Source organism: Phyllostomus discolor, chromosome 8, assembly GCF_004126475.2.
Source record: "Phyllostomus discolor isolate MPI-MPIP mPhyDis1 chromosome 8, mPhyDis1.pri.v3, whole genome shotgun sequence".
Taxonomy (NCBI): domain Eukaryota; kingdom Metazoa; phylum Chordata; class Mammalia; order Chiroptera; family Phyllostomidae; genus Phyllostomus; species Phyllostomus discolor.
The window spans coordinates 101,206,596-101,225,504 of NC_040910.2; the positions used below are offsets into that span (position 1 = coordinate 101,206,596).

At 61.4% G+C, this 18,909-nt stretch overlaps 2 protein-coding genes across 27 annotated transcripts in view; both read right to left on the reverse strand.

Annotated features, from left to right (window-relative positions):
- The window catches only part of CACNA1G (calcium voltage-gated channel subunit alpha1 G), a 61,879-nt gene extending 57,890 nt beyond the window's left edge, over positions 1-3,989 (reverse strand). For all 23 annotated transcript variants that reach the window (XM_036033742.1, XM_036033739.1, XM_036033740.1 and 20 more), the window contains exon 1: positions 3,748-3,989. In XM_036033742.1, the coding sequence (XP_035889635.1) occupies positions 3,748-3,989 (242 nt within the window). The remainder of the gene's footprint in view (positions 1-3,747) is intronic.
- Positions 3,990-9,505: 5,516 nt separating this feature from the next.
- Positions 9,506-17,649, reverse strand: SPATA20 (spermatogenesis associated 20). 4 transcript variants are annotated; one of them, XM_036033749.1, is made up of 16 exons: positions 17,547-17,649; positions 16,350-16,529; positions 16,189-16,253; positions 15,850-16,004; positions 15,632-15,775; positions 15,337-15,538; positions 14,873-15,003; positions 14,668-14,772; positions 14,360-14,434; positions 14,049-14,258; positions 13,769-13,961; positions 13,295-13,463; positions 12,812-13,023; positions 11,128-11,327; positions 9,997-10,077; positions 9,506-9,849 (listed from the first exon to the last, which is right to left on the reverse strand). In XM_036033749.1, exons 2-16 carry the CDS (start codon positions 16,472-16,474, stop codon positions 9,679-9,681), a joined length of 2,238 nt encoding a protein of 745 aa, XP_035889642.1. In that variant the 5' UTR covers positions 16,475-16,529; positions 17,547-17,649; the 3' UTR covers positions 9,506-9,678. The 4 variants fall into 4 exon arrangements, with proteins under 4 accessions (XP_035889642.1, XP_028376057.1, XP_035889641.1 ...); XM_028520256.2 differs by lacking the exon at positions 17,547-17,649 and adding an exon at positions 16,650-16,794; XM_036033748.1 differs by lacking the exons at positions 9,997-10,077; positions 17,547-17,649 and adding an exon at positions 16,650-16,834.
- Between the last annotated feature and the right edge of the window lie 1,260 nt (positions 17,650-18,909).

The following is an 18,909-nucleotide window of genomic DNA, read 5'->3' on the forward strand; positions in this document are numbered from 1 at the left end:
GGCTCCTGCCGGAAAGGCAGAAAGGGGGATTCCCTAGCCGAGCCCCCACTCCCACACGCCTGTTTCCCAGTGGTCTCCTGCCACCAGCTCCAGCGTGTGGGTGTGTGGGGAGAGAGGTTTCCAGCTGAACTGCAAACTGAAGCCTGAAGAAAGGCAGCCGGCCCCACCCAGAGACAGAGACGTGAGACAGAGACACAAGAGAGCCGGCCTGCTGGAATCTTTGGAGAGGAAATAGGCCAGAAATCTGATTCAAATGTCTGTGACTGTGTGTGTGTGCATGTCTGCGTGTGTGAGCATTTGTGTCTGTCGCCATCCTGGCTGAGGCAGGCAGGGTGGGGTGAGGGCTGGGGCGGGAGCAGGCAAGGGGTGAGGGGTGTGCGGTGGGGGTGATCCCAGGAATGACTCCAACTGGCACTATGGGTGACGGGGAGTCCCCCAAAAGTGCTGTGGAGTAGCGTGAGCGTGTGGCTCAGAAGGAAGGTGGGCCTGGGGATGGAAAGAGTGCCAGGGGGTGCTCTAGCCCCCCACCCCCAAGTCCTATGCACTTCCCCAGCCCCCTCCGGGGAACCCTGGGTTCGAAAACAGGAGGAAGGCATTGGCACGGAGACAGAAAGAACACCTCCCCTCCTATTTCCTCTGAGGGCCAAAATGGAGGTCTCTCCCTAGGTAAGAGAAGCAGGCACACTTGGGGCACTGGGACAGGGGCAAGGAAAGCTCCAGAAATTCCAGGTACCCCCTCCTCTCCAGACGCACACACTCAGACACACACAGTGACGCAGTCGCACGCACGCACACTCACTTCTGGAAGCCATTAGGGTTGCTGCCCGTTCAGGCCTTCCCCTTCTCCTCCCCCAACTCCTGGCAGGCTCCCCTCTCTCCCTCTGGCCCTCCCTCCCCCTCTCAGCATCCCAAATGCCAGCCTGTGATTTCCAAATGAGAAAAAGCTGTGCTGGGCTCCGAGCTTGGAGAAACTCCTACACAAACTTCCAGATGTGACACAACAGCCGGAGAGGGAAAGCTCAGGATCTCCTTCCCGGGAGGGGAGACGCACTCCCTCCCACTTGGAGAAACACAGACGACGGGAAGGTCCACCACACTTCCCCGTAACCTGGTGGGCAGGGGGGGCCCTCAGACTCTAAGTTTACTGTCTGGAAGTCTCCCCAGTACCAAAACATGAACTCCCCAGCCCCTCCTCGTTTTGCTGCCCTCCTTCCCTCCCCAACACACACACACACACACACACACACACCTCCTTCTACCTAGGCCTAGATCTCCTCTCTAGGAAACCTGGTCTCTTAAAGAAGCTAAAAGAGGAGGAGACCTGAAAGGAATGCCAAGAAGAGCCTCACTAGCTTCAGTTGCTTCAGTTAGTTGGGGGAAGGTGTCCTTAGGTCCCTCAGGCTCAGAGGTACAGAGAGGAACCTTGTGGAATCAGGGAAGCTTTTCAGAAACCAGAAAGACAGAAGGGGGAACACTGAGGCCCAGAGTCACTTCAGAGCCCCTCTGGCAGTAAAAACACAGGTTTCCCTTAACACTCGGGGTGCAATGGTGGGGTGGGAGCCGCCTGGCCAGGAAATTGTCCTCACCCCATCCTCAGCCAGCCTAGCCTAAGGGGCTTGTCCAGACCTAGTGATGCCATGCCCCACACCCCAATTCCCGCCCCAGAGGAAAGCCTGCTCCCCCTCCCCCAAGGTGAGCACTGGGCTCCTACCTCCCTTCTCATCCCAGCCCTGTCCACTTGCCCACTCTGAGAATGCCTCCAGAAGGAAACCTGCCCAGGTCGTCCACTAGCACCTGGAGTTAGGCCAGGGGGGTGGGGGGGGATGCTAGCCAAGAGGTCAGGTTTTTGTGGAGGGGGAGGGAAATGGGAGAGATCTCTCCACCTGCCCTGGACCCCTGAGGAGGGGCTGGTGCTTTTTCTCATTCGTGGAGAAGGTGGGTAGTTAAGGGTGGAGAGGAGGAATGCCAGGGCCCATCCTTCTCAGAGACGTTTGCTCCCCATCTCCATCTCTGCTACGGAGAAAGGGGCCTGGGGGCAGGGGGTGGAGACGGGCAAAGAGTCAGAGCCAAGAAGAGCCTATTCAGCAGGTCTAGACCTCTGAGGCCCCCACCTCTCTCTTCCTGCAGCTCCGAGAGAGAGGAAGAAGGGGCAGGGGACAGAGAGAGGGTGTGATGAGGGGAGCTTCCTAAAGACCCACCGCGTGTACAGGATGGGGGTTGGGGGACCCGAGCTCACATTCCTGCTTTGCGCACTGGCGGCAGCAGAGCTGCAGAGAGTGAGGGCAGCACCAAGCTTCCCCCCAACCCCCGACTTCCCCAAAGCAGAGTCCGGGCTGGGCTCTCAGGGGTTGCAAGGGAGACCCACAGTCTCCCACCCTGGGTCTAGAAGAGCCCCTGCGCTGGGAGGAAGGAGCCAGGGGAAGCTGTCAAGACCCGGGATGGCAGTGCACCCTCACCCCTTTCCTTCCGGCAGTGGTGGGACCCCGCCCCGGAGCAAGGAGCCTGGCATTAGTCAAGCGCCGCTTTGTGCTAGTGGCTTAGGAGGAGAGGCCGTGGGGATGAGGGGGCTGGGGTCTCCCATACCACTCCAAACTGGGCAGAGGCTAGGTGGGGGGCAGTGTTAAATCTATCGCCCGGAATTCAGGGCTTGCCTTCCCCGAACGCATCCAAGGAGTAGACACTGGGGTGGTGGACCCGAGTCCTCCTTACTGAACTGGCCTACTGTCTCAACGCCCCCCGCCCCCGCTCAGTACTTTCTTGAAGGGCTGTGGTCTCCCATACCTGCTCTGTGATCCAGCTGGAGCACTATTTGCAAAAGGGAACGGATAACTTAAACCGGCGTAATCCCATCCCCCACTTGCCAAAGCTCTAGCCACAGTCTTTCCCTCCACGAGAAGAAAAAAAAAAAATCTAGCACAAAACTCCCAACCCAACCTTAAGCAGCCCGCATTAAATGAATTGTGGAGAAGGGAGGCACTCTGGCACCCGACTCCGGCCGAGAGGGTCCCTACTCCGGCTCTGGGGGCAGACAGCTTCCCCTCCGCCACATCTTGTTCTCATTCTGCGCCCCTGACATCAGCCGCCGCCGGAATCTCCTTGTTGTGCCTCCAACCCGCGGGGGGCGGAGGGGGGTTAGGACCTGGTCCCCGCGCCGCCCCCAACGTTTCCTTCTGGGTCAGTAAAAAAAAATCCTCCGCCCCAACAACCAGGTGTGGGGGTGTTGGGGGGGGGGTCAGACCCCGGAATCCGCAGCAAACTTTGGAGCGGGGGCAAAAGGGAAACCCAGGAGATTGCGGTTCCCCCTCCCCCGTCCCCGCAGCTTCCTCCCCACCCCACCCCCCAAACTCGGAAACCAAACCCAGCTCGCTAACCAGCGGCGGGCGGAGTAGAGATCCCAGGCTCCCGAAGCTACCCACATCTGGAGGATGACGACCCTCCCCTGCCCACATCTGGAAAGCATCCAGCTGCAAACCAACGGGGCACGTCTCCTCTCTTTTCCTGGCCTGGATCCCAGCCCCCTAAGGAGAACTGAGGTGTGTGGACCGAGGTGGGGTTCGCCGGGGTATCTGCCAAACCTGCTCGCGTCTCGGCTCCCGCTCTGACACCCCCTCCCCTCCTTAACAGCCCCCCTCGCGTTTGACCACCTTCCAGGCTCACTGTTCCGACTCACCTGGCTTTGGGTCCCCTCCGGCGGTGCGGCCCGCCCCCCTGCGGACCCCTAGACTGGCCGTCGTGCCCCGAGGATATGGATTACAGACGGTGCGGAGACACCAGCTCCGCGGGCGGCTGTCCTGGCTCAAGTAGAAGAAGACCACCGGGGCCAGCGCCGGGTACGGCAGCCCCTCTGCCTCGGAGTCCGCGCTGCCCGGGTCCTTTTCCGCCGACCCCGGCCCCGGCCGGCCCCCAGCCCCCGACAGGTCGTTGAGCCGCATGAAGCTCCGGGGCTGTCCTGACTCCTCGGCGCCCGCTCCATCCTCCTCCTCGTCCATCCTCTGGCCAACCGGGGCCCCGGGCGGTCTCGAGAGGGGTGAGCGGCGCCCCTCAGAGAAGGTGTCCTCACGCAACCGGGGGGCCCCGGAGGGGGCTCATCTGGGGGGCTCTAGAGCGCAGGCTGAGGCCCCGGGAGGGCCAGTTCAGCCCAGCTCCCCCAGCCCGCAGGGGCATGCTGCCCGCGGGGCGCCGGGTCTCAGGCAAGCACCTTCCCGGCGCGAGTCCCGCTTCCCCCAGGGCCCCTGGGGCCCCCTGGGCCAGCCGGCCGGCTCCCCCTCACTTTGTTCCGGCTTCTTTGCTTCGCGCCTAGGCTCCGGTCGCCCGATTCGGCGCTACCTTCGGCGAAGCTGCCCCGAGAGGGGAAGAGAGAAGGGGGGCGGAGGGCGGGGGTCCGGGGAGGGACGCCCCCTCTTCCCGCGCCGCAACTGGAGCAGGATCTAAGGGGTCAGCATCGTCCCGGCTCCACGCCAGAGACGGCGGGGGGAGGGGAGGAGGGATCTCTTTGGGGGTGGGTTTGGAGGGGGTGGGGGCCGGCTCCTTCCTCCGCCCCGCGGCGGGCTCACGGTCCGGGAGGGGCGGGGAGACCGTGGGGGGCAGTCCCGGGTGGGGGTGGAGGCGGGGATGCAGCCACCGCGGTGGCCGCCGCTGCCGTAGCTTTCGCCGGCGCCACTGCTTCCTTCTCCGGCCGAGACGCGGAGCGAGCTAGCGAAAGCGGTGGCTTAGGAGCCCGGCGCACACCACAGCTGGATCCCTCACTCCAACTTCAAGCCTCGGCCCCGCCTCTCCCCAGCCAGCATCGCAGCCAATCGCCGCGAGCCGTCGACCCCGAGCTGCACGCCTATTGGCCGACCGCCGTGGCAGTGCGGGAGGGGGCGCCCCGGGAGAGAACCACAGCTGGAATCCCGTTCCCACCCCAAAACTCAGGACCGCCCCCCTCCCCTCCCCTTGCCCCTGGGTCCTTTCCCGCAGGCCGGAGCCAATTAGACGGCTACTCAGACCGAACCCACTTTCCTATTGGCCGCTGGGGTCTCTGGGACTCCCCTGGAGGAAGCCCCGGGAAATCAGAGTATTCGGCGCGGGGTCCTGGGGTAGCTCAGACTGCCCCCCAGCATCCTTTGTCCAAGACCGTTGAATTGGACCACAGCCGGAAGGCGGGGCTCAGCTCTGGGCGGGCGTGGAGAAAAACGGAGGCACACAGCCCGGGATGTGGGGTGTGATCAGGGTCCCAGAGCGAAGTCTAGGTAGCCAGCTGATTAACCGCCCACCTTGGAGTAGAGCCCGGGAGCGGGACTAAGGAAGGAAAAGAGCCGGGCAGGATGTCCAGGACCTAGGGCTTCAGGCTGGAGGGAGCTAGTCTTGGGGAAACAGGCGGAGCCTGGGACAGGCAGGGGTGGGCAAGGTCTGGGCGTGGCCTCCAGCAACCTCTTGGGCTTGTTGATCCCGCTTCCAGTCCTCTCCAACTGCTTTGACTCTGGTTTCCTAACGCTAACCCTCTGACCCTGACCTCACATTGCCACTCCGGAGTTTCGTTCCCTCTGCTCCCAGGGGTCCTATGGAGGGCGTGAATCCCACGCTGGGTCTTTGCTCTGGAACACGTGGCCCCGGGCAGGGTACACCGGATCCAGAGCCCGGATCCCCAAGAGCAGCTGCAGAGCAGAGATAAGCTCCAGCGAATGGACCTGGGGTTGGGGTAGTGTCAAGTGTGTGGGCGGGGGTGGAAGCCCAGAGCCGGGCTTTGCCGACTCTTAACCTGCTAAGTTTCACCAACCTCCCACTCCGTGCTTCAATTTCTCCCTCCCGAGTTGCAGTATGGTTTCTGGGGAGGCTGCCCGCAGGACAGGAGTTTCTCGGGGCGCTTTCCTCGTATACCTCCATCCTACCAAGGAGCGGGTCCACGCACGGCCAGCCCCCAGCCCCCGCCCTGCCTCACCTTCCCGAGTCCCGAGCACAGTAAGCCACAGTTCCCGCCTACTGCCGCCTCAAAAGGCTTTGAGTATCAGGAAGCAGAGCGCCGCGGGTGGGTAGGGGAGGGCATCGAGGATTAGAGGTCGGGAAGCACTTCCCCGCTTGTGCAAAAGATAGGGCAGAACCAAGCAACTTGTCCTCCCAAGACTTCGGGGCGCGTACGCCACTGCGGAGAGGCGGAGGAATCAACTAAATAACCTCCCGCACCCTCCCCTTCCCTCTCTTCACCGGCGTTCTGGGCTCCCCCAAGGCTGCGCCACTAGCGCAGCTCCCTACCCCACCCTACCCGCGCCCTGCGCCTCCCGCCGCCTGGGGTGGGTGTCTCAGTTCCCTCCCGGGCGGGTTGCGGGAAGTGCGATGGGGAGGGCATTGCTGCTGCTGTGCCATCCCCTCCCTGGTTGTCCCTTCGCCGAATCCGGGCACCGAGTTGTGCAAATGAGGCCGGGCTCATTTGCATTTCATGCTAATGAGCAGATCCCTTAAGTGCTTCTTTCTCCTGGCGGGAGCCTCTGCTCTCATTCTGCGTGTGCAGAGCCAGAGTCTTGAAGTCGCAGCGGTCTACTGGGAGAGGGGCCTATTTATGGTTGGCTCCGTGTGTCTGACACCTTCTTCCCTCCCGCCGGTCCGCAGTCTGCCAGGTCGGCCTGCCCTTCCCCGACCGTGTCAAGAGGCCCAGAGAAGGTAGTGACTCTAATCACCCCCTTTTTGCAAGGGGAAAATGAGGCCAGAGAGGCTTGGTCAGGTGCCCTGGTGGTCTGCAGGCGTAACACCTTCATCAACCATCCAGGCCACCCCAGACTCTGGGCTGAACTCTGTGCAGAAAGGGGAGCAGACACAGGCACCATCAGGGCAAACTGAGACCCAGATTTACCTCCCTGGGCTAGGGGTCTGGGGTGCCCTGCTACCTAAGGCATCCTGGTCTCTGTTCATGGCATCAAGGGACTCTGATCATCTGCTTCAGGGATGTTTAGTCAGAATGGGGGAGGGGAGAGAGGAGACAGGACCCACAAAAAAGGCAAAGGAATCCTTGACACCATCTTTAACTCCCACCCTCCAAGCCTCATCTGTGACATCACCTCCTCAGAGTGGCCTTCTTTCAGCAATTTCACGGTGCCCAAGTGCCAAGATGCTGAGGACACGGCACTGAGCCAGACAGGAGCCTGGAACCTCGTAGCACTTTGCCCAGGCTGGGACCTCGTGGTTACGTATGTGGTAATGCAATGATTATCTCATTCTCTGGGTTTCATGTTCCCTGAGGGCAGGGGCTATGTCCATTGCACTCCTCCGGGCCTAATCCAGTGTCCGGCACATAGTAGGTGCTTAATAAACCTACTATGTTAGATGCATGAATGCATAACCTCAGTCAGAGAGAGGGAATGAGAGGGACAACAGATTCCTTTCTTTGGGCCCCAGTTTCCCAGCCAAGAAGTTAGACCTAAGTGTTCTCTGAGATGGCTTCTGGGTTTGAGGGAGCGCCCCCATAGAGGCACTGCCAGCAGCCCCTCCAGCCCTCTCTCCTCTCCGCCTCCCTCACAGCCTGGCTGGCTTCCTCAGGAACCGAGATAATCTGCCCATCTGTGGTGCTCTCTGCTCAGCGATGATGCATTGTTCCATTTAGTCACCTCGCAGCCTTGGGAGTCGGGTGGTGGTTGTCCCATTTTTCACATAAAGAAACCGAGGCTCTGAGAGGTGACATTGCTTAAGTGACTGCCCATACCACAGGCCCTGCCTCCGAGGGCCCTGGCCCCCAGCTCCTCCAGGACAGTGCTGCCGGGCAGAGCAAGGAGCACACAGCCAAGAGGGACGGGCATGAGGAAGACAAGCTACAGACTTAAAATCCCACATGTGAGCAAGACTTGCGTTCAGACTTGCCCTCTTCAGAAAATGCAAGCGCTCCCCAGAGAACCAACCCTTTCAGGCCCCACCTCCTTCCTCTGAATCCATTTACAGAATCCCAATGTCAGGTGCCTGTCTGGTACCAGCGGAAGGGAAAGAGGAGACACAGAGCACAAGGAACTCTGGAAGGAGCGACAGGCGACACCGAATGCACCCTCCCTCACAGCTGTGCCCGCACCTCCCGGAGGGGAGAGGAGGCCTGGGGGATCTTGACTGCACCCTGAAGGCCACAGAAAGAACCGATGTGCTGAGCGCTCTCAGGCCAGTCTCTCTGGGGCTTGAATATTTTTGTCTGTATGAGGCCAAAGGTACCTGCCCTGTCACCTCATTCATGAAAATAAATGGTACATTGAAGGCAACAGGACTTTGCAAACTGCCTAGACTTTTCCAAAGCCAAGGCTGGGACTGCCAAAACGGCCACCTGCGCTTCACAACGCTCCACCCTCCCTCCTCGCTGCCCCCAGACCGGGCTGCATTTGCCCAGCCCTCAGATTTCCTGGCAAGGCTCAGCAGGCACCAGCCAGAAAGGGGACAGCTGACCTTGTTGGCCGGGGCCCTAATCCCCTCCAGATGGGCCGGTGGCTTGCACCAAGGGCCCGGCTAAACCCTGGTCCCAGTGACCATGTGTGGCTGTGTGTGACCGTGTCCAGAGGATGGCCATGGTCCTCAGGAGACCTTGGAGTGGCTCGTTCCAGCCTCCCAGCTCCTTCTCGCCCTATTCCTTCTCACTGCTGACATCCCGACAAGCAGCACCCTCATTCAGGCGGTGTCCCGCAGCTTTTTCTGGGTATCTGCACTGTTTATACGGTGCCCAGGCTCAGCAGTCCCCTGAAGGTCTGGAGTGGGGAAGACAGCGCCATCCCCTCCTCCCCCTACCTCTGCCCTTCCCAAAGCACACCTCCTAGTCCTCTTCCCACAGTGGAATCTCGCAATGGGGTTTCTGGGGCCTGTGAAGAGGTGGGTGCCAAGAACGAGACTTGTATCTCCCAACACTGAGGGGACATGAAGAGGTCACAGCAAGGCACCAGCTTTCCCTACAGCAGGAAGAGCTCAGGTTTGGAGACGGATTTCCAACTCGACAGATGCTCCAAATGAAAGAAACCTCTTTCCCCGGCCCAGCTTGTGTGCGAGCAGGGGATGGACAATACGGCCTCCTGCAGGAAGGCTTCCGCTCCATCCCGGCGAGGCCGAGGGCTGGATGGACACCCCAGAAGAAACGCCCTCGGTCCGGATAAGAGCAGCTCCCGCTGTGTACTGGAGTGCATGCAAATGTGGCCACATCATGAAAAATAAAAGTTCGTATACAGCATCCTCCTGCCCCTTCCCCAGCTTTAAACAGAAGACAATAGGAAGAGGAGGGCAGGCTCCTTGCTTGACCCCACCCAAGGGCAAAGCCTGGCCTTTTCTCTCCTAGTCAAGTCCACACCCCCACCCCCACTTCCACCCTTGGAAGTCATTACCGGTCCCCTGACCTCAGTTATATCCACGCCACCATGACAGTGGCAGGGTCATCCTGGTGACCTCTGAAAGTGGAGGAGGAATTCAAGAAAGCAGAAGGGTCACTAGGGGCTCCCAGAGGAAGGGGCTCTAGTTTGCTGGGTCCCAGGCTAGAGCCCGAGGACCCTCTCTCACAAGCAAGGCCCAGGCCCTGAGGTCACCACAGGACACCATCAGGTTTATTTCAAGGTGAGTGGATGCCCGTGGTGGGGCAAGAGGATGGGCAGGTCACCTAGTGACAGGGTACCCAGGGATGGCCGCAGGTTCCGCAGGGCCCTGCAGAGCCCAGCCTCTGTTGGATGGGGGAGCTGTGCCCAGGGGGCCAGGCAATCACTGATGCAGCAGTTTTCTCAGTTCGCTGGGCTCGGTGATGGGCATGGAGCAGGCCTGATTCTCGCACACGTAGGCGGTAGCCCGGTCTTCTAGCCTCCGCAGGGTATTCAGAAAGGGCAGCTGGCGGGACAGGAAGCTGGAGGGGTCCCCGTCGGCCAGAATTAGCACCTGGGGTAGTGGCAAAGGAGAAAGAGTCACCTGGGGCCGCTGGGGCACTGGCAGGGCCCCCCGGAAGGCTCCGTCTCCCCAGGCCTTCAGAGAGGGAGCTACTGCCAGGCCGATGGGAGAGGGCGGGGCCGAGCTCACAGTGCACACCTTGTTAGGGATGTAGATGGAGTGGACACACTGCAACAGGGCCTTGGTGTCCTGGGCCTGGGGGTCTCCGCAGATGACGATCTGGCCGTAAAAGAAAGGTAGCTCAGGGACCACCAACCATAGGGGCCCCACACCCCTCTCACCAAGGTGCCCTCGAGTGTCAGGTGCAGGGTGGCTGGACCCAGATCTACCAGGGCCTCCCCATCATTCCTCCACCCCCTGTACATCCCTAAGAAGGAATGGGACTCAGCACAACATCCCCCAGAATCTGAGGCTGCCACCTCAGATTCACTGCTCGGTAGGCGGGGACACACACCCATGCATACGTGCACACACATGCACACACATGCATGTGCAAATGCACAAGGTGGTGGTGTCAGGCACAGAGGCAGAGATACAGTCACGGGGAGACGCAGCATGGGCAGAGACACCTGCACACACACACAGAGACCCGTACACGGGGAGACACAGAGTCATCACAGATGTGTGGACAGAGGCAGACACCACACACGGGAGGACAGACCACGGACACGCACAGGGCGACATGCACAGGCAAGCACGTGGAGGTGAGCAGGCGAACCTTAACACGGGGCACACTCATGTAGACAGGCGAACATCCCCTGGGAAAAACTCGCACCAGCACACACTCAGAAAGGCAGACATGGAGTCACATACCTCCAGGTGTGCACACACAGCAAAACACACATAGGAACGTATATGCAGATAAGTGTGTATCTGCAGACACACCAGCAGACCCAACTTCCCAGTACATGGATACATGAAAAGAAACACTTCACCAACCACAGGGACACCCCAACCATAGGGGCCCCTGCTCCCACCCCTGCTCTGAGACCCCCAGCCACAGGCACCCACGGAGGCGCCTGCCTGCACCAGAGGCCTCTCAGACACCCCCCACCCCGCCCACAGACTCCTCCACCTGCACAGAGCAGCCCTTACAGGTGTTCCCGCAGAGACACCTGCACGCATGTACTCCTAGATGGCTACACACTCACGGACGGATGGGTGCTCTGGGGGACGGCCCCAGGAACCCCAACCCATGTCCCCAAACTCCCACTGTGGCTCTAGCTTCCCTCCCCCAGGGTTCCTGCCGGAGTGCCCTCAACCCCACACCTGCTTGAGGGTCTGCTGGTGGGCCGAGAGGGCTCGGACCATCTCAGGCAATGCGACAGGGACACGGCGCATGCGCTCGGAGAAGGCGGTCAGCAGGCACACACACTTGTCTATCCAGTCCTTGTGGCCCGTGAAGCCGTGCAGCCGAAGCAGGTTGTGGGCCGACACGGAGTTGGCACTGGGCTCTGCGCCGTCCTGGTCTGCAGGGTGCAAGGGGTCAGAGCCGTAAAGGAGGGTCCCTGGGTTGCAGGACCCAGCCCCAGGACTGCAGCCAGGGCAGCTGGGGGAGGGGAGGGAGCAGCGTCCCTGCCCACCCACCGTGGCCCAGTCAGAGTGGATGCTGGCACCCGCAGCTCTTGCTCCTCTGCTCTCCCACACGCACACTCGACTCCCTTGCCCCTGGATGAACTGCTGGCTGCTGGCTCCCCCATCTCACTGCTGACACCTCCATCCAACCACCCAGCTGCTCCAGCCAGAGTGGCATCCTCCTTGCCCCTCCCTTCCTTTATCTCACCTCCCACTTCTAATTCCTCCCAGATCGCTGAGTCTGCAGCCAGAATAGACCCAGATCCTCTGCTTCTCCCCTCTCACACTTGTCCCCTGTCTCGGCCTTTGCCAGCATTTATCTGGGCTGAATGCCCTCAACAAACAGCCTCCTAACTGGTCTCCCTGTTTCCCCTGCTCCCACCCCTTCTCCACCATCGATCAGGGCACAGCATAGATCTAACCAGAGCAGGCTGCAGTCCACTTAAAACTCCTCAGAGCCTTCCACTCCTCGCCAGGCCCACGAGACCCTGCAGGGAGCCAGCCCCGCTGCTCACCTGGGCACCCTCCCCTCACCAGCTGGCCTCTGCTTCCATCCTCCATGGCATAGGCTGCCCTTTCCAGGCCTCTCACAAGCTGCTCCCTCGGTCCGAAATTCCTCCCCAACCCCTCTGGGACCTCAGGGCCCCCATCTTGTCCTCTGACTCTTGATTAAATGACACATCACTGGGTTTATCTGGCTTCCCTCCAGCTGAGTTAGGCCCCACTGTTGTTCTCTCTCATTGCCTTTCGTTCATTCAGGTAATGTTTATCGAGCACCTATTATGTGCCAGGCCTGTGCTAGGCCCTGGGAATACAGCGGTGACAAAGTCCTGCTCTCAAGAGCTCACATTTGGGGACTCGTGGCTCCAGACCGGACACTTCCGGGGACGGTAGGCACTACTGAGAACGGAGACCTCCTCTAATACTTCACGGCACTCACAGTTTTAACTACGGTATGCATTTGTGCATGCATTTTTGCATTAAACATTACTATTAATTAGTTGTCTCCCTTACTACATGGAAAGCTTCATGAGGGGAGGGACCCAGTTGGCCTTGTTCAGTACATGAATCCAGGCACATCAGTTAGTTACTGGGCTAAGTGTGTTCACAGAATAGTTAAACTAATCTTTACATCAACCCTGTAAAGGCAGTACCAGTGTTAGCTCCATTTCTCATATTAAGATACTGAGGCTCTGAAATATGAGACCAGCCCAAGGTCACGTGATGAATAATAAGTGGTGAAGATGTGAACCCAGGAGGACCCTGCCCCTGCCCACTCTGGCTCATCACCACCGCACTGAGCTTACACCTCCCACCGGGAAAATCAAGCCCCAGGCGGGTCCAGGAAACCAGACCGGCTCTGCACGCCCCGACTGACCGTCCTTCAGACGCAGGGGCAGCCCGGCCCCCAGCTCGGTCTCACTGCAGAAGTAGCCGCCACCACGAGAGTCCCAGAAGAGCCTGTCTTGCGTGTCCTGCAGCCGCAGAGCCCACTCGAGCCACGCACTCTCCAGCGAGGCCTCGTAGAGGTCCAGGAGGCCCCGTACTACGAAGGCATAGTCCTCCAGGAAGCCCCAGCTGGGGGGGTTGCTGAGGGGACAGGCATCAGGGCAGGGGAGAGAGAGGCACTTTCACAGGGGAAGCACTTGTCTTGCATTATTTCACTGAGCACTAGAGATCTACCTCTCCAGGGGGGTGCCGTGAGCCCGCTTCCCGGATGAGACAGTGGGCCCAGGAAGGTCAGGAGCTCCCAGCGGGCAGAGAGAGGGCAGAGCCAGCACTAGAGTCTACCCAGAGGGGAGGAGATGGGCAGCGACAGGCCTGGGCTGCCCAGGGAGACAAACCTTCCCCGGACCCCAACCTGTGCTCCACGGTGCCCCCAGAGCCTGCGTAGCAGGTCCGCATCAGGCGGCTGCTGGCCACGTCGAACATGTGTCGCTTCAGGAACTTGGCACCGTTGGTGGCCTGGTTGATTAGCCTCTCCATACCCAGGGCAGCTCCGGCCACTGCGAAGCCAGACACCATCAGTCCTAGAGGGAAGAGACGCCAGTGGTCACAAGCAGTTGGCCAGCGCCGTCCAGGTAGGTCCCCTCCACGCTGCCCTAACTCCCCCAGAAGCCCTGATGCCTCTCTGGAGCAGTTTGGTGAGCAAGTAGGACTTGGGCTCCCAGCCCTGGGTCGTGACCTTAGGCAAGTGACTCAACTCTGAGCCTCCATTCAGAGATAATAAAACTGATAAGGGAAAGATGAGTACGTGGCAGCTGGCTGACACACACAGGGGGCCCGTGGAGGATGGTTTTATAAAGGGGCTGGGCTCCAGACACGGCCCCCGCACCGTTCCAGGCGGCCAGCATCTTGCTGTCCAGGTGCGGCTTCGGCCGATGTTTGCGGGCCTGGAAGAGCTTCTCCAGCCCGGTGTCCAGCAAGGTCCGCACAGCCTCCACCTCCAGACCAAAGCGGGCGGCGGTCAGCTCCAGGGAATATCGGACGGTCAGCACGTTCTGGCCCTGCAGCTCCCCCTTGGGGTCCTGAGGAGAACAGCCCTTGTCCGAGAGCGTCCACTTGTCTGACTGCCCGCCGGGCTCCAGGACGTCCGAGCCCCCGGGAGCCCTCACCTGACTGGGGCTGATGTTGCCGGCCTCCGTGAGCCCGTAGTGCTTCATGAGGAGCTGGCCCGCGGTCAGCGGCTCGGTGGCGCCAGACACGGGCTCCGGGAGCAGCTGCTGGACCTCTTGGACGGTCCACACGTAGAAGGCGCCCTCTTTGGGCCGCGCGCCCCGCTCCGGGGGTGAATCTGCGTCCTCCGCGCTGTAGAAGCCTCCAGACTGCGGGGAGGGGAGAGTTGGCTGGCCCCCGCCTGCCGCCTGGTGAAGCCCCCCCCCCAGCCCTCCCGCAGCCAGGCCCCCCTGCCTCAGGGGACACACACCCGGTGGCTCAGGTTCCGAGTGACGTACTGCAGGATGCCTTTGGCAACATCGGAATAGAACTCGTCGCCAGAGATCTGAGGGAGACGAAGGAGGCTGTCAGCAGAGGTCCCCGGGGCAGCCTAGGTCCAGGTCCAGGTCCAGGTCCCTGGGACAGCAGCCAACATTCTCCCGGGAGGTGAGGAGGGAAGCTGGGTACTGGGCTTGTGGACGGGGATGAGGGCGGAGGTCAAGGGGGAGCCACAAATCATCAGGTAGACCTTGGGAGGGGCAGCCAGGGGTAGACAGACAGGCCGGGGCCCGGAGGTACCTGGAAGGCCTGTGAGTAGGCCACCACGAGCTGCCCCTGGTCATAGAGCATCTTCTCAAAGTGGGGGACGTGCCACTGGCGGTCCGTTGAGTAGCGGTGAAAGCCCTGCACCAGGTGGGGCGTGGGTCTGGAGGCCAGCCCCCACCTCTGCCCTGACCCCACTGCCCCCTGCCGCCCCCCGCGGGGAGGGCCTAGCCCCACTCACCTGCCCTATGTGGTCTCGGATGCCCCCATTGGCCATCATTTTCAGGGTGTGCAAGGCCATCTGCTGGGCCCGAGAGCCATCCTGGGTGAGCCGATGGCTGAGCCAGTAGGAGAACAGGAAGCTGAGGATCACTGTGGGCACCAGACGTGGGTGAGAGGGTGGGGGTCAGGGGTGCACACCTGGGTGGGCGGCCGGCCTTCGGCCAGCCTGGGGTTAGAGATTCACATAGCGGGCAGTCTCTCTGACAGGCGTGGGGTCAGGGGCTCAAAAGTCAACCCATATCACAGAAAGGCTAGATCCAGGTCCCTGTCGGGGTCACTGCTGGGATCATAAGTCAGGTCTCCATCAGAGAGCTACTGACAAGATGAGGGTAAGGACAGCAGGAGGTTAGTGACCAAGCCATTGACCCAGACGGGTATCGGCACGCCGGGCTGGGCTGGGGCGGGCAGGGGGTGGGCGCTGACCCGGTGTGGGGAACTTGGGGGCCTCGGCGAAGCCGCCGTACTCCTCGTCGTAGCCCTCGTCCAGCTGCTGGAAGCAGCGGCTGTTCATGGTGGCGGCCGAGGGCGGCAGCTGGCGGTCACCGGTGCAGATCTCCGACCGCGCCAGCAGGGCTGTGGTGACACGCTGGCTGTTTTCAAGCAAGGCATTCTTGTTCTGTTTCCACTGTGCGAGGCGGGAGCAGACCTGGGGGTCAGCACGGGGTGGGGGGCCCTTTTCCCCTCGCCCTTGACCCTCCCCCCCTCCACAAACACTCACCTGCTCCCGTATCCTCAGCAGCACGGTGCGGAAGCCGACTCGGGTCAAGCCGTCCTCCGGGGGGAAGTAGGTGCCTCCCACAAAGGGCTGGAGGTTGGGAGTCAGCCACACGCTCATGGGCCAGCCCCCACCACTGCTGGTGGCCTGGGGGAGGGAGGGCGAAGGTGAGGGAACAGCCCCTGTACCTGGGCAACGCCCCCCACGGGAAGACGGCTCACCTGCACGAAGGTCATGTACACCTTGTCCACGTCTGGCCGTTCCTCCCGGTCCACCTTCACACTGACGAAGTCCTCGTTGAGCAGGCGGCCGATCTCCTCATTCTGGAACGACTCTTCCTCCATCATGTGGCACCAGTGGCAGGTGGAGTACCCCACTGGAACGGGGCCGTGCGGCCACCATGGGGACCAGGGACCGGTTAGAGGGGTGCCAACCAAGGGGGCCCAGCTGGACTGAAGGGGCCCTGACCCCTGGTTTCCTGGGAGGGCCCCAGACCCGGAAGACCCTAGCCCTACCCACCACCACGGCGCTCCCCATCCCAGGGAAGGCAGCTGCAGTACCTGAAAGGAAAATCGGCTTGTTCTCTTTCCTGGCCTTGTCGAAGGCTTCCTGTCCCCAGGGGTACCTGGGCCAGGCAGGGGGAGGCACTGTTCAGCAGCCCGGGGTGTGGGAGGGGTAGAGAGCCCAGCTGCCCCAGGGGGGGCATCGGGAAGGCACTCACCAGTCCACAGGGTTGTAGGCATGTTGGAGGAGGTACGGCGACTTCTCGCTGATCAGGCGGTTGGACGCCTTCTGCGGTGTGGACTGGGAGCAGTTGGTGCGGCTCCCCTTCCCTCCAGCGGGCATGGACACTGCAGTGCTGACCGTCACACTTCGGTCCTTGTCCCGGGAGGAGCTACCCCTGGCACAAGCAGGCGCATCAGGCCAAGGGGTCTGCCCCCCACCATCCCAGGGGCCCGCCCAGCCCCATCCTGCCCTGTGGCACCCCTCCCAGAACCCCCCCGCTCTCAGCCCAATCCACCTTTCTGAACCACGGGGTAGACTGTGGCCTTTGTGCTCCCCCTTGTGTTTTGGGGGGGGTGAAGAAAGGTGGCTCATTGGGGACTCCCTGCCAGGCTAGTCTCCCCCAACCTCTTGGACCTGGCGGTGGGAAGGATGATGAGTGTGAGGTCAGGGTGAGTCACAATGGACAGAATGCTGGTTCAGGCTCCGTTCTCTCCCCCTACCTGGGCCCCCTCCCCAGAGTGGTAGCATTGGGGGTATCTCCCTGGCACGCCTCCGTGTGTGATCTGGGCAGAAAAGTCTGCCTGTTGCTGGTGGCTGGACAGGGCCAAGAGTCCAGTCTGGGACTAGACCATGTTAGGGACAATGAGAGAAAATCAACAGAGAGGACTCCCTCACTCAACATCGACTGGCTGGACACTTCTGTGGGGCCAGGTCCTGGGCCAAACCCCCAGGACCCGGAGGGGGGGGATCAGAACCGAGCTGCGATCTCAAGGGGCTCAGCCTGGGAAGGTGGTGCTGCAGGGCAGCCCGAATAATGCCAGGGCCCCGCAGCAATAAGGACTGTGGCAGGCGAGCCCAGGGTGCTGTTGTCACACAGGGACCTCTGGCCCAGCACTGAGGTTCCAGGAAGGCTTCCCGGAGCTGAGGTCAAAAGAGAGTCCCAGGAAAACCAGCCCCGCAGGCAGAGAGGAGGGGAGTGGGGAGGGGAAGAGGGCCCGAGGGCAGGAGGGCGTTACTGCTAGGGCCAGGTTGCCCGAGCCGCCTAGGGGTCTTGTGGGGGTCGGTGGGGTGGGGGTGGGGCGGTTTGAGGCGTGAGGGGCTGGCGGAGCAGGCACTGAAGACCAGCGCCCAGGTGTCCCTGGGGCCCAGCAGGCGCAGGGCGCGCCTCAGTGGCCCACTCGTCCGCATGTACCTGCTGCTGGGAGTGAGGCCAGGCCTGGCGTGGGGCAGCAGGAGGCCGCGGCACAGCCAGGTCCCCGTGGCCCAGCATGCCTGCTGCAGGTAGTGGGCCGGGGCGCTGCAGACTTGGGAGGAGGGTGGGTGGGAGGCCTCGAGGGACGGGTCTGGGCAAGGACCCTACCGCAGGCGGGCCTTCGCTGACCCTTCGGGCCGGTGGCTGGTCTCCGAGCGCCGCCCTGTGGTAGAATGTGGGATTACAGGCAGAACAACGTGGGCCTGAAAGGACCCGGGTTTGTGCACAAAAGTGGGAGGATTCACCTGGGCTTACACCAGCTGCCTCAGGAGGAGCACGGGGAGGACTCTGAAGGATGCCAAGGCCGTGGAATGCCAGAGCCTTGGCTTATTTTGTCCAACCCTTGCTCGTTTTACAAATGAGAAATGAGGCCAGAGCAGAAGGTAGGGTTTGTTGAGGCCCATCCAGCCAGTGAGCTTTGCCTGTGTGCATCTCTCCATATCAAGGTCCACCTCAAATCCCGCCCACTCCAGGAAGCCTTCCCTTGCTAATCATCGTGAACCAACTTTCTGTCCCATCACACACTTTACACATTTGTCTCCTTTGCTACATTCTGCCAACATGAAGCGCCTATTGCCTATTGCCATCAGACGCTCTGATGGGCACAATAGTGGGCAGAGAGAGACCAGGCCCCTGCCCTTGCACGGCTCACAGTCTGCTGAGGGAGGTCGAAGCTAATGCAACAGCCATACAAATGAATGCACAACCCCCCACTGTGACAAGGCAATGACTAAGAATGACAAGGAAACCGGTCTGGGGAGAGAGGCAAGGTGCGGGGGGACTTCCCTGAGGAAATCAGGTCTGTGTAGCAGGCGTCGAAGAACAAGAGGATGAGGAGGATGAGGAGTACCTGGGAAAGAGCTGTGCAAAGGCTCTGGGGCGGAGCAGTGAGTCAGGGCGGAGGAACTGCAGGCCAGCCTGGCAGCAGGGCGGAGCCAGGGGAAGGGAGGCGGCAGATGAGATGAAGGCTGGGGAGGAGGGTGGGGCCAAGCCCCGAGGGGTTCTTGTTATTGATGAGAGCAGAAGGAAGCCGCTGAAGGGCTTCAGCCAGGGGAGCGACCCTGCACTTTGGAAAGCTCTCTCTGGCTTCCCAGTGGAGAATGTACCAGAAAGGGGCAGGATGGACAGCAGGAGTGGTTAGGAGGCCACAGCAGGCCCGGAGGAGCTGGCCGAGGCCCGCACCGGGTGGAGGTGGAGATAGGAGGGGATGTCTGTAAAGGGGGAAAGATGGTCAGCATTGGCGGTGAGGGAGAAGGAGGTGTCAGGAGTGATTCGCAGAGTGGGGCCTGTGCTGGGTGGGGGG